Raw genomic sequence first — 19941 nt, 5'->3', positions numbered from 1 at the left:
GTTTACATCATCTAAATGAATTCTAAAACACTTTAAAATTTACTGGCGCAATGATTTTGTACAGCGTAATTTCATGAGAGACCGTTATTTTGCGAGAATATAACAATTCTTCACTGGTTCAAATGCAGCCGGCTCCCGGGTAACTTTTAGGCAACAAAGAGTTACCGCAAAACAGTTACCTTCGAACCGGATATTTCCATCTGCACCTACTTCCAGTGATATTTGTTTTTTTGAATAACGTATTACCTTTAAATAAAAGAAATAAAATAATACGAACAGCTTCTTTACAGCGGCGTGGCAGGAAATGTATGTTTATAAACAGAATGACGTAACGACATTTCGAGCAGATTATTAACCCTTACCCTGTTAAATTACTATAATGAACTTGCCCATCTTTCAATTAGGACAGTACCATTAACTGTTAAAAGGGGTGCTTAACAAAAAGATACTGGCTGAATGGCGAACAGTGCAGATCATGATCAGACTGCACGGATGTGCTGGCTGATCATGATCTACACTGGTCGCAAAGCCAGAATCAATCGTGTCCAGCATGATAAATTAGCCTCCTTGTACCAATTATCGAACGCTACCATCTCCCGATTGATTTCAATATATCATCGAATTACCGCTCTTTGCAAAGGTACTTTACTAATCTATTGGCATTTTCATTGTTTTTTTGCCAGTTTTGAGCGAAGTATTGGTAAGTGTTTATAGAATATTTTATTCATATCCTTTTCTGAGAAAGTACACTGACCTCATAAATTTTACAAGAAAATCTAATTACTTATGTTTTGATGGGTTTCCCGTCTGTCAGATCTAACTCATACATGTGTACAAATTTTCTCATTTTGATGAGACTATATATAAACTTATGGACTATTTAAATAAATGCATTAAATTTTATTGCTGAAATATTTGTCTGATTTTGTTCATGACACCGTAAAGGCAGTACTGGTGAAAAGTCGAGAATTGGTTCTCTGTAGAATGTGATTATCGATCATACCTACCTACATGTACATACCTGTATTACGTCATGTAGTAGAAGTGAACATCCCAAAATAGAATACACAGCTTTGAAAAAGGTCAGTCTACCAATCAATGTCAATATCTTATATCTGATTACTTTTTGACCTATATAATTACCACAAAATAGTGTAAAACTGGGTCGAGAGATGGTACATGGAGGCTAGTAGTAGTGATTAAACACCTTCTAATGTTTAAATGTTTGTTGAAGGCCGAAACTGAAACAAAAACAAACGAGTAATGTCGCTATTCTTGCATTAAACATCACAAGAACACTAATTGTATAGTGAAATATAGGAATAGATTATTATACATTTTAATTACCATTATGTTGTTCCTGGAATTGGTCAACATCTGTAGCCGGAGCTCACAAAATCAACGGCACTATAAAAAGCAAGTATTATTTCAGCCACAAGTTTATTTATCTTTATTACGTACAGATATTGCATGTATGTGCGTGAAATTAGCCAGAGCATCCAGAGTAGCCAGAGTAGCCAGAGTTCAGCCAGAGTTCGGCCAGAGTTCAGCCAGAGTAGCCAGAGTTCAGCCAGAGTTTAGCCAGAGTAGCCAGAGTGACAGGAAAGGCCGTACCGGCGACAGTAACCATCAAAACAAATCAACACCCTTTACAATATTTACAAATTTATTTACATAAGATGATTATTAACAATGAATAGATATGAAAAGAAAAAAAAAACTGATTATAAGAAAGAAAAAAAAAAGAAAGTTCAGTATCTCTAGATACAAAAGTTCTTATAGTCCATTCTAATCTGACGTGACACAGGTCTTTAATGTAATTGTGAACTTTAAGTAGCACAAACAAAACATATCTCAAAATCCAGTCCCTTTAAACCGTGAATACGTTGATTCCGTATTGGCTCCCTATGGTGGTAGGTGATTGCATCCCTGAGCTGACTTCAGGGGATAACAAAAATCATCGTCTTTGCGGTTTACGGCACAACCATGGGACGAAAGCTCTGCGCTGGGAATATCACATCCAGGCGAGTGAAGACAAGTGAACCTCGGGCATTGTACTTCCGGGTTATGACATCACCAGGTAAAATCGTCTGGCGGAAGAAGCTAAAATATATAACATATGGTAAGCACCATAGCAAAACAAATAAGTCAGGGCATAAAACTGCTCCTTTGGGTACACCATACCTCCGTAGGCTCCCATAAATAATACGTGCTACTTATACAAAACATATGTGCTACTAAGTTCAAACGTCACATGATTAAAATACGTCACTTATTACTTCCATATTACAAAGATTACTTACTTAAAAGACTAAAGTTAAAGTATGAAATGATATGAAAAGTATATGATGAAACATTATAGATACGGACACGATAAACTGCAGCTATTATTTACAACTACAAATTAACAAAATTCAATGTAAATCAAACGTTATATGTTAGTTGACATCCATATAATATCAAATGCCATACACTAAAACGGACATTGTATGTGTATGCAATAGACTGTCACACAATTTCATATTACAATAATATATACATGGTACTAGACTTGCCATATAAATTTATACATAACAATACAATGCAGTAATGGCGTTCCATAATAACGAAATGTTTGACATAAGTTTTTGAAACAAAGTACTTTATAAATATCATGTTACAAATTTCAGTACAAATTTTACATCTTATATAAATGAAACATTTTAGATTCCTCTTTCCAAATAATTTACAAAAGTCTGAAAAATTTAATAAATTATCCTGACATACCGAAACTGGCCAAAATCATATGCCGAAACGTAAATGTTACAGAATTCTGTAGAATGAACAAAAATTTACCAAATAAAAATCGTAATGCAAAAATCATACAAAAATCTAACAAATAAATTTCTTACCTCGATCGAGCATAAATTTCTAGCAAGAAAATAATTCAGACATAGATTCGTCTATAAAGTCGTAAGGTGGTGTGCGCAAGGCATATCTAGTCCAGTCTATTTAAAGGGTAATGTCCCGCCAAATACTAAATTTCATGGGATTCACGGCTAAGCCGTGGACTCCGACTATTGTCATTTTCACGGGATTCACGATATAGCCGGGGAATCTAACTACTTTGGCGCGAATTTAAATTGACAATTTGAGGCCCATTATAGTGGTTTTGGGGATAAAAACATAAATTACTGAAGTTTATAAAATATCAACTTTCTTATTACTGAACAGAATTTAATGAAATTTACATGGAAATTTAAGTTATGAAATACAGAAAAACATGAGAGGTATTTCAGGCGTGAAATCTGACATTTACCTCAATAAATCAAAAATTTACAAAAAGATGATGCAATACCTGCATTTACAATACATATAAAATAAGGCCCGTATGTCAATTTGTGACACAGAGAAGTCAAAACTCTGCTTACTCTGGCTAGCCAGAGTAGCCAGAGAAGTCAAAACTCTGGTTACTCTGGCTAGCCAGAGTAACCAGAGTAGCCAGAGTTCAGCCAGAGAAGTCATAACTCTGGTTACTCTGGCTGGCCAGAGTAGCCAGAGTTCAGCCAGAGTTCAGCCATAACTCTGGTTACTCTGGCTGGCCAGAGTAGCCAGAGTTCAGCCAGAGTAGCCAGAACTCTAGTTACTCTGGCTGGCCAGAGTAGCCAGAGTTCAGCAATAAAAGCCAGAGTTTGTAGGATGTTGAAATGTTATGGCTACTCTGGTCAGCCATAGTATCCAGAATAGCCCGAGTCGCCTGGATTTTTATTTGCTTTGGTTAGTCTGGCCAGAGTAGCAAGAATTTCTAGGATTTAAAGAGCAGGCAGAGTAACCTGGTTCACTAAACATTTTCAGTCTTAGCTGAATTTGATTATGAAACTTAATATGTAATTTCTATCTAAATAACATGTTTAAACTTAATTTCAAGTTAATTACTATTTTTAAGTGGCTATTTAGAGTAGCCAGAGTAGCTAGAACTCTGGTTAATCTAGAGTAGCCAGAGTAGCCAGAACCCTTGTTACTCAGGCTGGCCAGAGTGGCCAGAGTTCAGCGGGAGTAGCCAGAGTTCAGCCAAAGTTCAGCCATAGTAGGAAGAGTTTCTAGGATTTTAACATGTTCTGACTACTCTGGTCAGCCAGAGTATCCAGAGTAGCCCGAGTCACCAGGATTCCTTTTGCTCTGGTTACTTTGGCTGGCCAGAGAAGCCAGAGTTTGTAAGATTTTAACATGTTTTTGCAACTCTGGTCAGCCAGAGTAGCCAGAGTAACCAGGTCCCATGTTCACAAAAGTTTTTCAGTCTTAGCTGGATTTGATTATGAAATTTAATAATTGAGCCGTGCCATAAGAAAACAAACATAATGGCTTTGGGACCAGCATGGATCCAGACCAGGCTGCGCATACGCGCAGTTTTGTCAGCACCCATGTTGTTCGCTTTTAAGCGTATTGGACTTTGAGAAACTGTTAGCGAACAGCATGGATCCTGACGCACTGGCTGGTCTGAATCCATTATGGTCTCAAACCCACTATGTTGGTTTTCTCATAGCACGACTCATATGTCATTTCTATCTAAATAGCATGTTCAGAACTGAATTTTAAGTTAATAACTATTTTCAAGTGGCTATTTAGAGTAGCCAGAGTAGCCAGGACTCTGGTCACTATGGCTGGCCAGAGTTTAGCCATAGTAGCCAGAGTTCAGCCAGAGTAGCCAGAGTCCTGGTTACTCTGGCTGGCAAGAATATCCGGAGTTCAGCCAGAGTAGCCAGAAACCTGGTTGCTCTGACTGGCCAGAGTAGCCGAGTAACCAGGATGTCAATTGCTCTGGCTACTTTGGTTAGGCAGAACAGCCAGAATTTCCGAAATGCCCATTGGTTCTAGCTACGTAGGCTAGCCCGAATAGCCAGAGAAAATACTGTAATACCTACTGCGAAATGACCCTTTTGGTTCTCTCAGGTTTGATTTTTGAGTGTTTTTTATATATATCAAGTGATTCATAAAACGGACTTCAAAGAATTGTCTTATCTTTTAGACTGCAGCCAGAGTAGCCAGACGTTCTAGGACTTTTATATTTTCTAGCTACTCTGGTCAGCCAGAGTAACCAGAGTTCCGGCTTCTCTGGCTACTATAAATAGCCAATTGAAAATTGTTATTAACTTGAAATGCAGTTTTAAACATGCTATTTAGAAAGAAATAACATATTAAGTTTCAAGATCGAATTCAGCTAAGACTGAAAATGTTTTGCGAACACAGGACCTGATTACTCTGGCTACTCTTGCTGACCAGAGTAGCCAGAACATGTTAAAACCCTAGAAACTCTGGCTACTCTGGCCAGCCAGAGTAACCAGAGCTACTTTAATTAACCACTTGAAAATAGTTATTAACTTGAAATTCAGTTTTAAATATGCTATTTAGATAGAAATGACATATTAAGTTTCATAATTAAACTTAGCTAAGACTGAAAATACATGGTACCTGGTTACTCTGGCTACACTGGCTAGTCTGGCTGATCAGAGTAGCCAGAACATGTTAAAATCCTAGAAACTCTAGCTTCTCTGCCTGAACTCTGGCTACTCTATTAGAAACAGCCAGAGTGACCAGAGCAAATGATATCCTGGTGACTCGGGCTACTGTTGCTACTTTGGCTGAACAGAGTAACCAGAACATGTTAAAAATCTAGAAACTCTGCCTACTCTGGTTGAATTATGGCTACTGTGGCCAGCCAGAGTAACCAGAGTTCTGGATACTTGATGAACTCTGGCTACTCTTGCTTAACTCTAGCTACTCTGGCCAGCCAGAGTAACTAACCAGAGTTCTGGCTACTCCTGCTGAACTCTGGCTACTCTGGCTAGCCAGAGTAACCAGAATTATGGCTACTCTGACTGAACTCTGACTACTCTGGCCAGCCAGAGTAACCTGAGTTATGACTTCTCTGGCTGAACTTTGGCTACTTTGGCCAGCCAGAGTAACCAGAGTTATGACTTCTCTGGCTGAACTCTGGCTACTCTGGCCAGCCAGAGTAACCAGAGTTATGACTTCTCTGGCTGAACTCTGGCTACTCTGGCCAGCCAGAGTAACCAGACTTTTGACTTCTCTGGCTACTCTGGCTAAACTCTGGCTGAACTCTGGCTACTCTGGCTGAACTCTGGCTACTCTTGCTGCTCTGGCTAATTTCACGCACATATTGCATGTGCCAAACTTTTGCAAATTTAAAAGTTCGGTGAACAGGAACACAATTTCAAGAATGATAATTTTTCATACGATTTATTTTGATTACAAACTACTGTTACGAGTAAGATCGTGCTTACTTGCTCCTAAGATTTATATGTATTTTGTGAGGAATTGAATGAAAACGTACCCGTAAATTCATCCCAACATCTTTGATATGATTACTAAAAATAATTAATCGCACAAATAACATGTGATTCAACATATTCACGATTATCAACGAAAAATCAAATGCTTCCTTCTTCTGACATCACATTAGAAAGGGGGTAATCTGGGGAGTGGTGAGTAAAGATATAGCTAGAGCGGTTGGCAGTACCATGAATTAGGTTGCAACTTTTATGCTATTCGGTCCTGGCACAGCATTTGAAAAAAGAAAATCAAGTGAATTGTCTGTTTTATACACGTTTATGTATTTCTCGTGTAATAACATTCCTTTTAGGATTTTATATTCTTTTAGGTAAATAGCAAATATCTTGATACTTTCCATTTATTTGTACTTGTATATTTCTCAAGTCATGAAACAAACAAATATATAACGTTACGTAATTCCTGTTTACGGGCGTGAATTTCCCGCCCCTATCTTGAATACGTCATTCGAGATTTCTCAACCAGAATATCTTATTTTATTAGTTTCTAGTCAGGAATTTGTTTAATCTTTGAATAGAATTACATCACACTAATATGATATACCGAAAGGGGCATAACACAAACAATTTCTTTATTATCTCCATCTCATCTTGTTGCAGAATGAAAGCTGCAAAAACTGCGTCAGTTCATGAATTACTGTACACATATTTACAAATTAGACACAAGTGCATCAACATGTGCTAATGCTGTGTGCTAATAAACCCGCACTTTTATTTTTATTCTTTCCTGAAGTTTACTAAGATTTTTTTATAGTCAGCAAGTTTTATTAAAAGGCTTATATTGCAAATGTGCGAAACTTTAACATTAATGTTAGCAGTCAAAGCGTTAAACCTACTTTAAACATTAGAATGGGTATATTCAAATATCACTGTAATTATGCTCTGTTGCATGAACATTTCGTGGCTTGCCGTCAATATTCCCTGTCGATGCCCGCAATTCTTGTAATTTAAACACTTTCAAAATATCCCTTTTAAAGCTAAATTTCTTTTTTTTAAGTATCTTCTTTTTTTAAAGGTGGGGAGTAGAGTTCAGCTAGCAGCTATTAACTAACATGGATACATTAGGTGAGAGATTTGTTTTGAAAGGATTTCAGATTACATTAATCTGGAACTTTTGACAACATTTAAGTTTGGTTTGAGTATTTATTTTATCTAAAAGGATGAAACTTTTGCGATTAAATTTATCTGGAACGTTTGACAACATTTTAGTTTGGTTTTCATGTAATACGCCAATCCTCTCGAACAGTGTTATATGTTCGTAACTTTGCAAGAATTAATTGTACAGTTCTGCTGCATCAGATGTCAATATATCAACACAAATCCTCGAAGTTCTGAAGCAGACTTTTGGCTCGCACGGGAATCGTACTCGCTACCTCTGGAATTAATCCAAGTAATCGCTGCAATATGCCAGACAGACGTTTCAGTTGAATTAAACTCAGTTTTGCACAATAAAAAATGGAAAAAAAGCTGTTAATAATAGGTATTGCATATCCGCATATTTTCCCCGAAAACCTGTTAGTTTTCAGTCAAAGAGAACATGCTGCAGTGATACCTTGACCAGTTATGCCTGTAAATATAAAATCAAGTCCTACTTAATCTTAATATCTTAATATAACTGTAATATGGAAACAATCTTTATAGAAATTATTCATTTTGTTCATTGAGATCAAATTTAGAAGAAGATTCGATGGAAACATACGTTGCAACCACACGAAATAGTGACGTCAGATTGCAGTTAATTGTTTATAATAAATACATTTATTTATATTACTTCTCTCTGCTTAACATCAGATCTAGGCACTGTTTAAATTGTTTCCATTAACTGAACAATAAATGCATTAATTTATTTCTACGGTAACACAAGATATACAATTATATATTTGATTGCCAATTATACAAAACAAAAGCTTACAAAACACGAGTTCGTATGAATTGGTAAACAATCCATTTTAAAATATATAATACAGGAAACTTCAAATCATGCCCGCATTAAACTGGCATTGTATAGATTCGCGGTAAAAAGTTTCAGTACTTGGTTAAAAAGCCTTCTGAAACTTTATATCCATTGAATGACTCTTAATGCATTGAAGCACTTCACCTATCCTATACGGTCGGAGACCACCAATTCAAAAAAGTACAGGGAACTTACTGGGAATAAGGTAAGTGCATACCTGGGAATAAAGTAACGTTTGTCCGTTCTGATTTGTCAGTCATGTAAACAAACCAAAGAAGTGATTATTTTCGTAAAAAAATAATTTTTTACTGCATTTACAGTATTTTATTATACATTTTGAAAAACAAATGTTTTATCAAATGAATTTCTCCCGCCATGCCAACGATGTGAACAGGTCATATCATTCAGACGAAAAGTACTTAGATGAAGAATCACTGTTCATATGTTTTTCGTCAGATGTTTTGGTGGAACTAAGATAGTTCTTGAAAAGATGTGATTAGATATTATACACTAGTATATAGATATATGTTTCGATTTATGGAAGGCCATACACGCCATAATGTTATAATGGAAGTGTATAGGAAACTATTGGTATACATAGTATAAATACACTGATATTCAATTATTTTATCTGATAGGATCTCACTTAACATATAGGCAGTGGTTTCTTCTGTAATGTCAATATGTTCGCGCATCAATCTTCGTAATCAGTAATGCTTTACTCGCTTATATTCACGAATGCATCAGAAACGCTTATAATAAATAAATGATTTAAATCTCTCGCGAAAATTGCTGATTTTGTTGTTTACTGCTGATAGCTTATCATTCCGATCTACACACATTTTGATTTATCGTAGAGAAATATCTTAGAGCAAATACTGCCTCATGCAGACCATATGTACAGCAAACTTTCCGCGGATAACAAAACACACATCCCGTCAACACTTCCTTACTAGGAGGAAAATCTTCAAATTTGCAACTATTGATTAAGCTTCATGGCTGCTATAAATCCAAATACAAAAGCAATTTGGCAACCATACAGCATTTCTCATCTTTTATTACCCTTTAAAGGCTTTTTATGAGAACATTTATTTAGCAAAAAATAAAATTTTATGTCACAATGTGCAAAGGCATTTCCACTGCTGTAAAACTTCAACAAAAGGGTTAGAAATCACACAAAAATAAATATATTTTTTTTTGTCATGAGAACATTGCGAATTTTATATGAATTTGGCTGACAAAGCGGTTCATGTATTTTTTCCAATTATCAGGAAGTCACTGTTCATTTTTGTTTATGTAAGGCATTTTGTCAATTTTCTCAGATAAATGAAAATGTATTCAGTCTGATGGTGTGATTGAAAGTTCTAATGAATATTGTTTGGGCAAAATGCCTAGACAGGCTATCTGCAAGACGTCTATCAGTTGTGTGGTCACAGCTATAAATCCTCACATCCACTCCCGCACCGAGACGTTCTCTATCGCCGTTTTAAGAGGAACCATCAGTTACTGCATCACTGAATGGACTCCGTGATTCAGTGTCCATTTTAGCCGCATTTTAACAACAATGAAAGACAGATTGAACAGTGTTTCCTTTGGATAATGAAAATAAAAGATTTCGTCAGGTGTACACATATTATGTAGGAAGTAATAGATACGATTCCAGTATATTTATATCTGGTAAACCTGATTAAAATTGTTGCCAACATAACTTGTATAAGCATGTGAAAAGTTATTTTTTTGATCTCCGTCAAGCGTAAAAGGGCTTTGTATTTTACATTTTGAAAGATTTTTTTTTACAATGCAATATTCGCATTATCGGTATATATAACGTAAATATTGGTCCTCCTAAAAGGTTTTTATTCGTGTACTGTCTGACCTATAGTAAGACCTCAAGTTTTGTAGCATTAGATAAAGAAAGATACACATTTTATTCCATCGCAGGATATGAGCAGCATACAATTCAAGGTATAAAAGTAATGGCTTTTCATATATGGACACATCCTTCTGACCACGAATGAGATAAAAAGGCGGAAGACACTGTATATTAAGATAAATGTAATTGTATCGGTAGTTGATGGTTTCTGTCAAGTAAATTACGTCGGTACAATATCATAGGTCCGCAATATGTCTAAATATGCTGTCCCAAATAAACGGCATATTTATCATCTTATATTCTTTTATCACAGTCATACTTATTTTTACGTAAACAAAGTTAACAAAAAAAAAAACAAAACAAAGAAACAAGCTATTTTGTAGCAATTTTCATATCCTTTCTTAACCTAGCAAACGTAGGTCAGGTTAATAAGATAATGAAAATTGCGCACTTACGTCGTCAAAATAAGAAAGAATCGTTCTATTTTAATAAAGCATGTCTGTAGAATATTAGAAACGTCGATTTCTCAATAATCAAAGTACCGGTTACTTTTTAGCCACTATTCCCTATTTATCCCTTTAATATTGGTATTTTCATGCATTGAAAACAAATTACTGGATCGTCGGATTTTCTAGTATCCTTTTTTACATTATTTTTTGACTAATGTTTGAACATCAGTATTTGAAAAATCGTTTGTTAGTAAAAATATATCACATAAAGTAGTTAGTATTCTTGTAAATACGCGTTAATGCCCCTATCTATGGTGTTGTTCACTGAATAGTTCAATAATATTGTCTCTTTATATGTGCTTCTTAAAAATGAGAGAAACGATGTAATTTGTTGGTACTGAAGGTTCATTTGTTATCACTCAAAGTCATTTTGAATGTTGTTTATCGAAATGTTCTCGCCAAACTGAAACACTGCAAAAATCATGAAAACATACTAGTACATAAAACGAAGATTTTTGATAACTTCATTTGCTACATTTGCTTTGATTGGGCTTTCATATAATTTCATAAAACAATGGTTCATAAACAAATTTATGTGAGAGATGCGATAAGTCACGCCACTTAATACACCGTTGATGAGGATTTCGGTTTTAAAAATAATCATTTCGGCAAGTGTTTTTATAATTGATAATAAATTAATGATAATGAATTGCACTAAAAGTCTTTGGACAGTTTTATCTTTATTGAAATGCTATCTCTAAACTGAAAACAACTTGCAGAATATATGATAAAATAAAAAAAATCAGGAAGTAAAGTTCTAGTATCTTTGCTTGCTTTGTTGAGGGCTTCTAAAAAAACTCAGTTACTCAGACTGTTTCGTAAGAGCTTGGATTTATCACGTCATTAAATACATACTGATCATGTTTTGAATATTGAAAATAAAAGCATATCTCCGCTCATGTCTATGCTTGACCTTGCAAACACTGTCTGTCAGAAACAAGAAATTTCGCTGAAGAATAAAACGTTCAATTATTGTGTACATAAGCACACTGGCTGACAATGCCTTAAACGGTTAAATCCTGTACCGTTGTTTTTCTTCTTTGTAACAGATGATAACGTACGTAGTAATTCTGAACTGCCATTGCTTCGAAGCCTTAGCAACACATGCAAAGGTTTATTATATTCTAAATTGATCTTAACTATTCGTTGTAAGGCGGTGCCCCAGTGTTCTTAACTATTAGTTGTAAGGCGGTGCCCCAGTGTTCCTTTGTCTGTTCGTTTGCTTTGTCTGTTTCTTTGCCTGTGTTTGTGCTAACATTGTGTACGTCGCGTGCTGTGAGTTACGCTTCTGGGAAGCTGTTTTTTTTAAACACGGCTATACCTGTCAGGTAATCATCTTTTTCTAAGATTGTACATTTGACATGATTGTCTGCACTGTCATGTACTTTAAATTAAAAGTATGTACTATTTTTGTATGAACAACATGGAACTGTAAAAATGTAGGGAAGATTGCCTTTCTTAAAGGCGTTCAAGTTCTTATATAAAACAAAACTCAATAAAAGCATGGGATACTCATGCACTATATGCTAGACCTAGGGGCATTGTTTTTAGACAGAACTCGCAAAAACGTTTTCTGTTTCAGGTCAATAAGAAATCATCTTTTAATGCCTCATTAGATTGTTATGATAACGAGACTAGAGCCAGTCCGAACTTATGCTTTCTTCCTTAATTTCTGTTGATTTTTCTTTAAAAAAAACCTTAATAAAATAGTAACAAAAGTATTTCTGTAATGATATCCTTAATTAAAAGAATTGAAGTACACGGACGACAATCAGTGCGCAAGTTAGTATGTATTACCAATGTTTTTGGTCAACTATTTTCTTGCCATAAAAATCCAAAGCTATTCAATAAATTCTGTATCTATAGAAATACCTGTGCATTTCTTGAACATCTAACGTAATAAAACAATAATGTAAACATGTAGAAATCAAGCCTCATTTTACAGATTAGTGATTATTTTCTTTTGTATTACTCACTGATAACTTTTGATATTATGGAGACGTTCCTGTTAGGGTACAAACTTGATATTTTCATGTACATCTCGATGAATGCTCTTTAAATAAGCCCGCCAAGTCAGAAGGGCTCTTACTAATGCTGGTGATATATGAAGGAACAGAAAAAACTAATACTGCCTCAGACAGGACCTCTAGACAATAAATTTTCTCAGATGACAAATCACACATCCGTCAACATTGTTATTTGGAGAAAATTCAATCTTCAAATACGGAACTATTGATCAAAGTTTCTTGCAATAATGAATCTCGATACAAAAACAATTTGGCAACGATGCAGCATTTCTCATCTTATATAACAATCTAAGAGTTGTTTATTGATCACAGTTATAACAAAAGTAAAATTTTATGTAACAAAATGCTTAAGCATTATCACTGCTGTAATCTTCATGATTTTGCCATTGATAAAATAACGCCTGCATAATTTAAAATTTAAAAGTTTTACTGTTATTATTAGAAAATGTGGTTGTATTAAATTGTTATCACTTTTTGAAGTTGCTTGAACAGTTTTCTCCCTAGTAAAAATTGGTATAAGTAGCAAGTGATTAGTATAGCAATTCGTTACAAACAGTTAGATAAGATAAAACTACTGACAGATCCTTGAATACTGACTGATACTAAGTGAATAAAGAACATTCAGTTTGTACAAAATATCTTTAAAATTATGATTGCATTTGATCAATATTTTGATTTATTACCTATTTCGTACTTCTAAATACTGGTTTAGACTGTTACCGCATAATTAGCGAATCCAACAGATTATTTGTTATAACGAACAGCTATTATTTTCATTTGTTACCTTCTATGATTATTCTACATTTTGACTACCTACACTTTTCACTAACAATATTCCTAGCAACTTAATGGTCCGGTAACAACTAACTTATTCAAGACAAAGTCCAACAGAACAGAGAATAGACAGGCCTTGACCTAAATTTTAAATTACATTTGCGATCTTACCAAACTGTTTTAAAGCACATTCAAGTAAGTTTGCCTATATTATAAACTGTTATTGATAAAAAGTACAGTGTTTGCTTTTTAAAAAGCAGTAATGAGCAGTAATGAGACATTGTAGAGCAGCTCTGGCGACCATATCTATAGGGTAGGTTTCGTTTGTCCATGTTTTCCCATTGGTAAACGAACGGTTTCTCAAATGTTTTTAGTTACACAATACAATGGAAAACAAAGGTTGAGGGTTATTTTTAGCATTGGTAGTCGACAGAAGTCCTTACTTTGAATGGAAGAACAACTGTTCCAGCCGAGTTGCAGGTTTTATATTCACCCCAAGCACCAGATATACAGGCAGTGGAGAATATGGAACATTGCCTATGTTTTCACACCTTTGAGCCTCACCAAGAATGCGAGGTAAACTTCAAAAATACTGAAATATTATTAAACATAACACAGAACATTGATTGCCTTTGGAACTATTAGATTTTCATAAATACGTTGCTATCATCACATCATTTGGTGTCGATGTAGTGAAATAAATCCATTAAATGCATTGTATATAATAAGAAAATGAAATGTATACTTACAGTTAACAACAACAATACACATGTATACAAACATTCACAATTTAACAAATCATATATCTAAATCAAAGCCCTAAAAGGACTGATAACCAGTGCTTATTGAGCTATATTGCTACCGATACACCTAAAGAATCAACATTTCATTGTGCATAGACTGGTCATGATTTGAATAATGTTTGTAGAGGTTCACTAGACAATGCTACATGCCAAATATCGGTGCATTGTGGTTCAATACAAAAAGATTTTTAAAGGCTTAAAGGTTTTTCCTATACAGTTCTATGTTAAACTAAATTTGCCCCAGGGTGGGGCCAATGTCAACCCTAGCGCTAACACTAACCCTATACCCTAACCCTAACCCTAACCCTAGAGTGGAGTGATTCCGAATATTTCGAACGTTATTATAAAGTTCATAATTATTGTAGAATCCGTTGCTGCTTGTTTTTGTTGCTTTAAACAGTCCTCAGTTACTCACACACTCACACAATACCAAGATTATACAAAATGAATACGGGACTATTTTTACACGTCCTGAATATTTGTGTGATGCGGTAACATAGAAAAAAAGGAAAACTCAAACGACGCGTGGTTGAAACTGTCTTGGTAGTTGATTAAGAGCTATAACCTGGCTAAAAAGGGTGTATCAATGATCAGTGTATTAAGAAGTTTCCCATTCATCCGTCATACAGACACTAGCGTATCTGAAAATTAAAGAGAACAAACAGCAGCAACAAAAATGTAATGTAAAAACGGGAAGAACATATTCTAAGCACTGGAATGTAACATGAACAAATGTTGTTTGAAATTATTTTGAATGTTTGTAATGACATCGATTCCTTAATTTCAGCAGGTAGTTTATTCCAAATATTAACGCTGAAGTACGAGAACGAATCTTTAAGATAATTTATACGGTTTGTTATACACAAAACAAGATCTTTGTTGGCGTATATTGGTTGATCGTAGATAATGTAATTTATTATTTGAGAAACTCAATAGTTCAGTCATATAGATAGGCACCATGTTATGCATAGATTTGTAAACAATCACTGCTGTGTGATATTTTACCTTGTTACTAGTATATAAATATCTGCCATTTTAAATCATTAAAACGTTCTACTTTAGGTGTAATGAAAACAAAGACGATAACCTATAATTATTTCCATGATTTAAGTAAACTGTGAACATTTTAGCAGCAATAATATGCTAATGGCAATGCTAACAGTAGTGTTCAATTTCGCTTGTATTTATTTATATTTACATTCACGAAATAGTTTGTACTGAAAGAACAAAGCATTTACTTTTGTAAAAACAACAATGGTGCAGTAATATCAAGAGAAATACTTTCTGCGAGACTGCACGTGCGATTTTACTTCATTAAAAATATAGTGGTCTCGTTCGAAAACAATTTTTAAAAATTGGACACTAATATTTCACAATAAACATGAAACCATAGCTTGAACTATTTTCTTCTGAAGCCCATCACAAATTTAGCATTTTTTCCCCTAATTAAACGTCGGCAGACATTTACTGTAACATCGTCAGTAAAATGATTTGTATTATGTCGGAAAAAAAGTTCAATAATTATGCTGTTGTGGCAAAATGCCGAGACAAACAAACCTCAAGATTAATTAACATTGGCAATGTTTGAAAATATAAACATTTTTTCTATATCTATATCAGCAAATGCTATTTCATTGCAAGAACATTTGTATTAACTTATATGAATAACAACATTTGTAAAAAAGATCCCTTGGAAGCATAGAATGCAACCAGAAAAGAATAATAGCAGACTCAGTTTGATTGAGTCTGTTCATGAGAGGTAATAAAATGTGCTACACCTCTCACGCCCCCTAGCACCGGCTTAAGCGGAACTCTATTACACATATATTGAATGAACTCCATGATCCCAAAGGACCAGAAAATATAACAACACTGAATCTAAGTACGGGGCCGCACATGGCACTTAAAGATTACTGTTGTGATAGTTAATAACATTTGTAAAGAGATCCATTGGAGGCATAGAATGCAACCAAAAAAGAATAATAGCAGACTCGGTTTGATTGTTTGAATGCCATAAATGCATAGATCTGTATCTGCACATATTTTAGTTTAATCATATTTTATTGTATATATATATTCACACACATGTATACATCACATTTAATACAAGCATTAAATTAAATACATACAAATGGGTTTGGCCAACGGTTATTCCAACATTATCTAGGGCCCTCCCCACATATAGCTTGGGATAGATTAATCATTTTTACTACTATGCATAAAAAGGCTCTAGGCTTTTCTCAAAACATTTAAAATTGTACATGTATTGTGACGAATTATGAATACTTTTCATAGTTTATCCGGCCTACTTTTTGGTGATTTTTATACAGCAAATGCAATGCCAACCATTAATATATACGGTTAGAGAGGAATGCAGCGGTACAGGGCATCATATTGGAAGCCTCATGTTATTCCATGCATTCCAGTAATTGGATATAGAATATCATTCATTTACTCGGAACAATCACTTTGGTAATAGATATGTCATTTATTTTCGATACATAAGTAATCAAGTCTGAAATGGATAAACAAGTCCATCCATCACGGCTGTCATAACTTTGCAGACGCCGGTTGGGGAATATATTTTGTCAAATTTACTTATTAATTGTATCCATCGAAAGAGAAAGCTTGGAACTTCCATAACGTTAGTCAACGATCATTCAGTAAATTTACTTTGATCTTATGTTTTGCATTTCCCACTTTTTATACATTTATGAAATATTTACTCTTCATACAACTTTTAAAGTTTGTCTCCGTCTAATATCGGCTTGTATCACATCATCTTATTTACATTAAACTGCGACATGTAATTACTATTTTGGTAGTTTATAAAATTGCTTTATATAGAAATAAAATACTGGCAGGTTGAGATTTCACCAATCTGACTAAAGTACTTGATCTTCTAAACGAAGATCTGAGAACGACCCATTCACATTCGTCTTCTGTATATTTTGGATTTCCAGTATTGCTATTTTTATTTTATCCAATCAGACGACATGTTCGAATGTCAAAGAGTAAGAAAAATGTGCAGTTATTCCAGGGCTCGAACCCAGGACCCCTCGCTTACAAAGCAAGTGGCCTACCGACTGAGCTAACCGGCTATGTGATACATTATGACATAAAAATTGTAAATATCAAAAGTCAAGGCTACAGGTAGATTTGCAAGATGTTGTAAGTTAGGCTCTGATTGGCTAGCGAAAGGGTCGTCAGAACGAGGCAATGAATAGGTCGTTCTCAGATCCTATGCGTAGCGTAATAGGATATGTACTTTAGTCAGATTGAGATTTCACATACTTTTGTGCACTTGTCTTTATTAGATTTTGCTATGCACATAAAAAGTTTTTTCGCATAAAATTTCTTAACATTACTGCCACTGATCGTACTTTGGATTTTAACACTCCTTTGCTATTTCGTCGTTTTGATATTATCAGAATAATTTACTCTATCATATTATTAATTTCACTCACATTGTAATACAGTTGTAACTAATTAATTCTTTTGAATATGAGCAGCCGTTTCCTAAAAAACGTTTAAGCTGGGCTAAATGACGTCGCTGATTACGGATGATGCCTGTTGCGAGTTCATTAAACAAGAAAGGCTTTACCCCCACCGTGTTCTGTTATTTGTTCGTTTTGTTGTGAGTTCAGTTTGTTTTTCACTCTGTACGTGTACGTCCGCGTGAGGTGGGTTTCGCTTTGGAGAGGCTGCGTTTTTAGAATGGGGTTTTACCTGTTGGATATCCATCCTTGTTTTTTGTGTTAATTGCGTTGTTTTCTATTAAAAACGACATGACCTTATTGATACAAAGCCATTCAATATTGATAAATCGAAATGAAGAAGGCAACTTAAAATATAAATTTGACAACACTCACTGTATGTGTAGATGCTTTATTGTGAATTCATTTATGAAGACACAACTATTACGGCTTTTAGCGTTCACTGTTCATCATTATTTCCATTATATTTAAGGCAACACCCTAGTGTTTTATTATATTTAGTTGGTCATAATATTTACAATTTAATGCATTTGAAACTAATGTCTAAATTGGCATGCAATCTTTAATGGAATTAATGTAATTCCGTTGCATGAACATGCTGTGAAACATGCTACGAAACATGTAGTTTATTTAAATTGTATGAATTAAAATTGTTGCACGCGGCATGTAATGGACATAAAATGAACATTTTTTTTTCATCTTATGTTTAACATGAAATTTAACCTTGGCATGTTTGAGATAAAGGAAACTCATTTCCATTAAAAAGATTACTTTGAGATAAGTGATGTTGGTAATTTGCTGATTCAATAATAGACTAAAGTCATATACGAAACTAACTTCATCGACTAAACTGCGAATTGCATTAAGAGGATAGAAATAATGTTTGACAGGATGCTTTATAAGTCTCCACCAAGTAAAGTTTCATATAGGTAATGTCTAGCCTTTGGTGTGTCAACTGATTAAATACTGCGATTCGATCAAAACAATAAATATTCATTCTTATCAGTAAATATGGCACGTGTTCGCTCAGTTGTACTTGAATAATGGTGTAATTACGCTGGTGCAGATACTAACACAAGGTGTAAATAAGTGATTTTTTTCACAAATTATGGTACATAGTTTAAAATGTCGACTATTTATACCTTATTGGGATTGGTTAAACACAAGACATTCGTTTCTATATATTTACATTCGCCCATTCTTTTCCACTGAAAATTGTGGCGTTCATTTCGTATGAACAGCAAAAGGAAAGGCGCGAAAGTTACGTCAACGCTGCTTAGTGGTAACAGGCCGCTGTTTTGGCGACGTCCACGTATAGTCAGGGATAACGTTCCTTAGATGACGTCGCAGTTGTTCCGTCTATATAGTGAACAGAATGACCGGGAAGCCGAGTTTTATGTTAAAGGCAACAAGATGTGTGCAATTTATAATTTAATCTCGTTTACAATTGGAAAGGAAAAAGAAATTAAACTTTTTTTTTTCGGTCATGCGAAATGAACGACAGAATAGGATCGGCAAATTTAACATGAATCGCTAGCGCGCGATTAATGGATTTGCCACAAAAAAAATTCTAAAATACATTTAAGTTGGTAAAGCGTAACGTTATGAGTAATCATTTTTGAACAAAAATATATAGACCGCGGCCCTTACAGGCCCTGAATATCTTGGATATTTGCAGATATTATATAGAATAAAGAAGGCCAACTACGATATGCTTAGATTTGTTTCTTCCAGACACTTATCTGTGTTTTGTTTATGTTACTTTTAGATGTTGGCAGCTGGCTCATTAGCTTTTGCAAAAGCATACAGCTCAGTAGAAAAGCTAGAACACGAGCTGGAAGCCGAGATACAAAGAGATAAAGAAAACGACCCAAAGAAAGTTAAGGGAATTCACAAGTAAGTATAAACGAGTAGATTTATTTATTTAATTAAGCTTGTAGTTCTACAAATCTGTCTTGTGAAATCAAACGGAGGGATTAATTTGCAGGTCTCCTGGTTTGGTCCATAATTGATTTAAACATTAAATAGCCAAGTTAATAGAAAAAATGAAAGCCGCATAAATTCCTTATTTCATTGCATGGTCAGGTGAAGGCATACGGTAGGCCTATGCTTGGAAGTAGCTCTTTCATCCTGAAACAACTGCACTAACATTGGTAA

The 19941-nt window shown here is 34.6% G+C and overlaps 1 protein-coding gene across 1 annotated transcript in view; it reads left to right on the top strand.

Moving 5' to 3' along the window:
• LOC123536823 (uncharacterized) overlaps positions 1 to 19941 on the top strand; it is an 82734-nt gene that overhangs the window by 17206 nt on the left and 45587 nt on the right. The window contains exon 3 of the mRNA XM_045320287.2: positions 19553 to 19680. Coding sequence (XP_045176222.2) covers positions 19553 to 19680 — 128 coding nt within the window. The remainder of the gene's footprint in view (positions 1 to 19552; positions 19681 to 19941) is intronic.

The sequence above is a fragment of the Mercenaria mercenaria genome, chromosome 17, assembly GCF_021730395.1.
Source record: "Mercenaria mercenaria strain notata chromosome 17, MADL_Memer_1, whole genome shotgun sequence".
In the NCBI taxonomy this organism is placed as follows: domain Eukaryota; kingdom Metazoa; phylum Mollusca; class Bivalvia; order Venerida; family Veneridae; genus Mercenaria; species Mercenaria mercenaria.
This window is presented reverse-complemented; position numbering and strand designations above follow the sequence as displayed.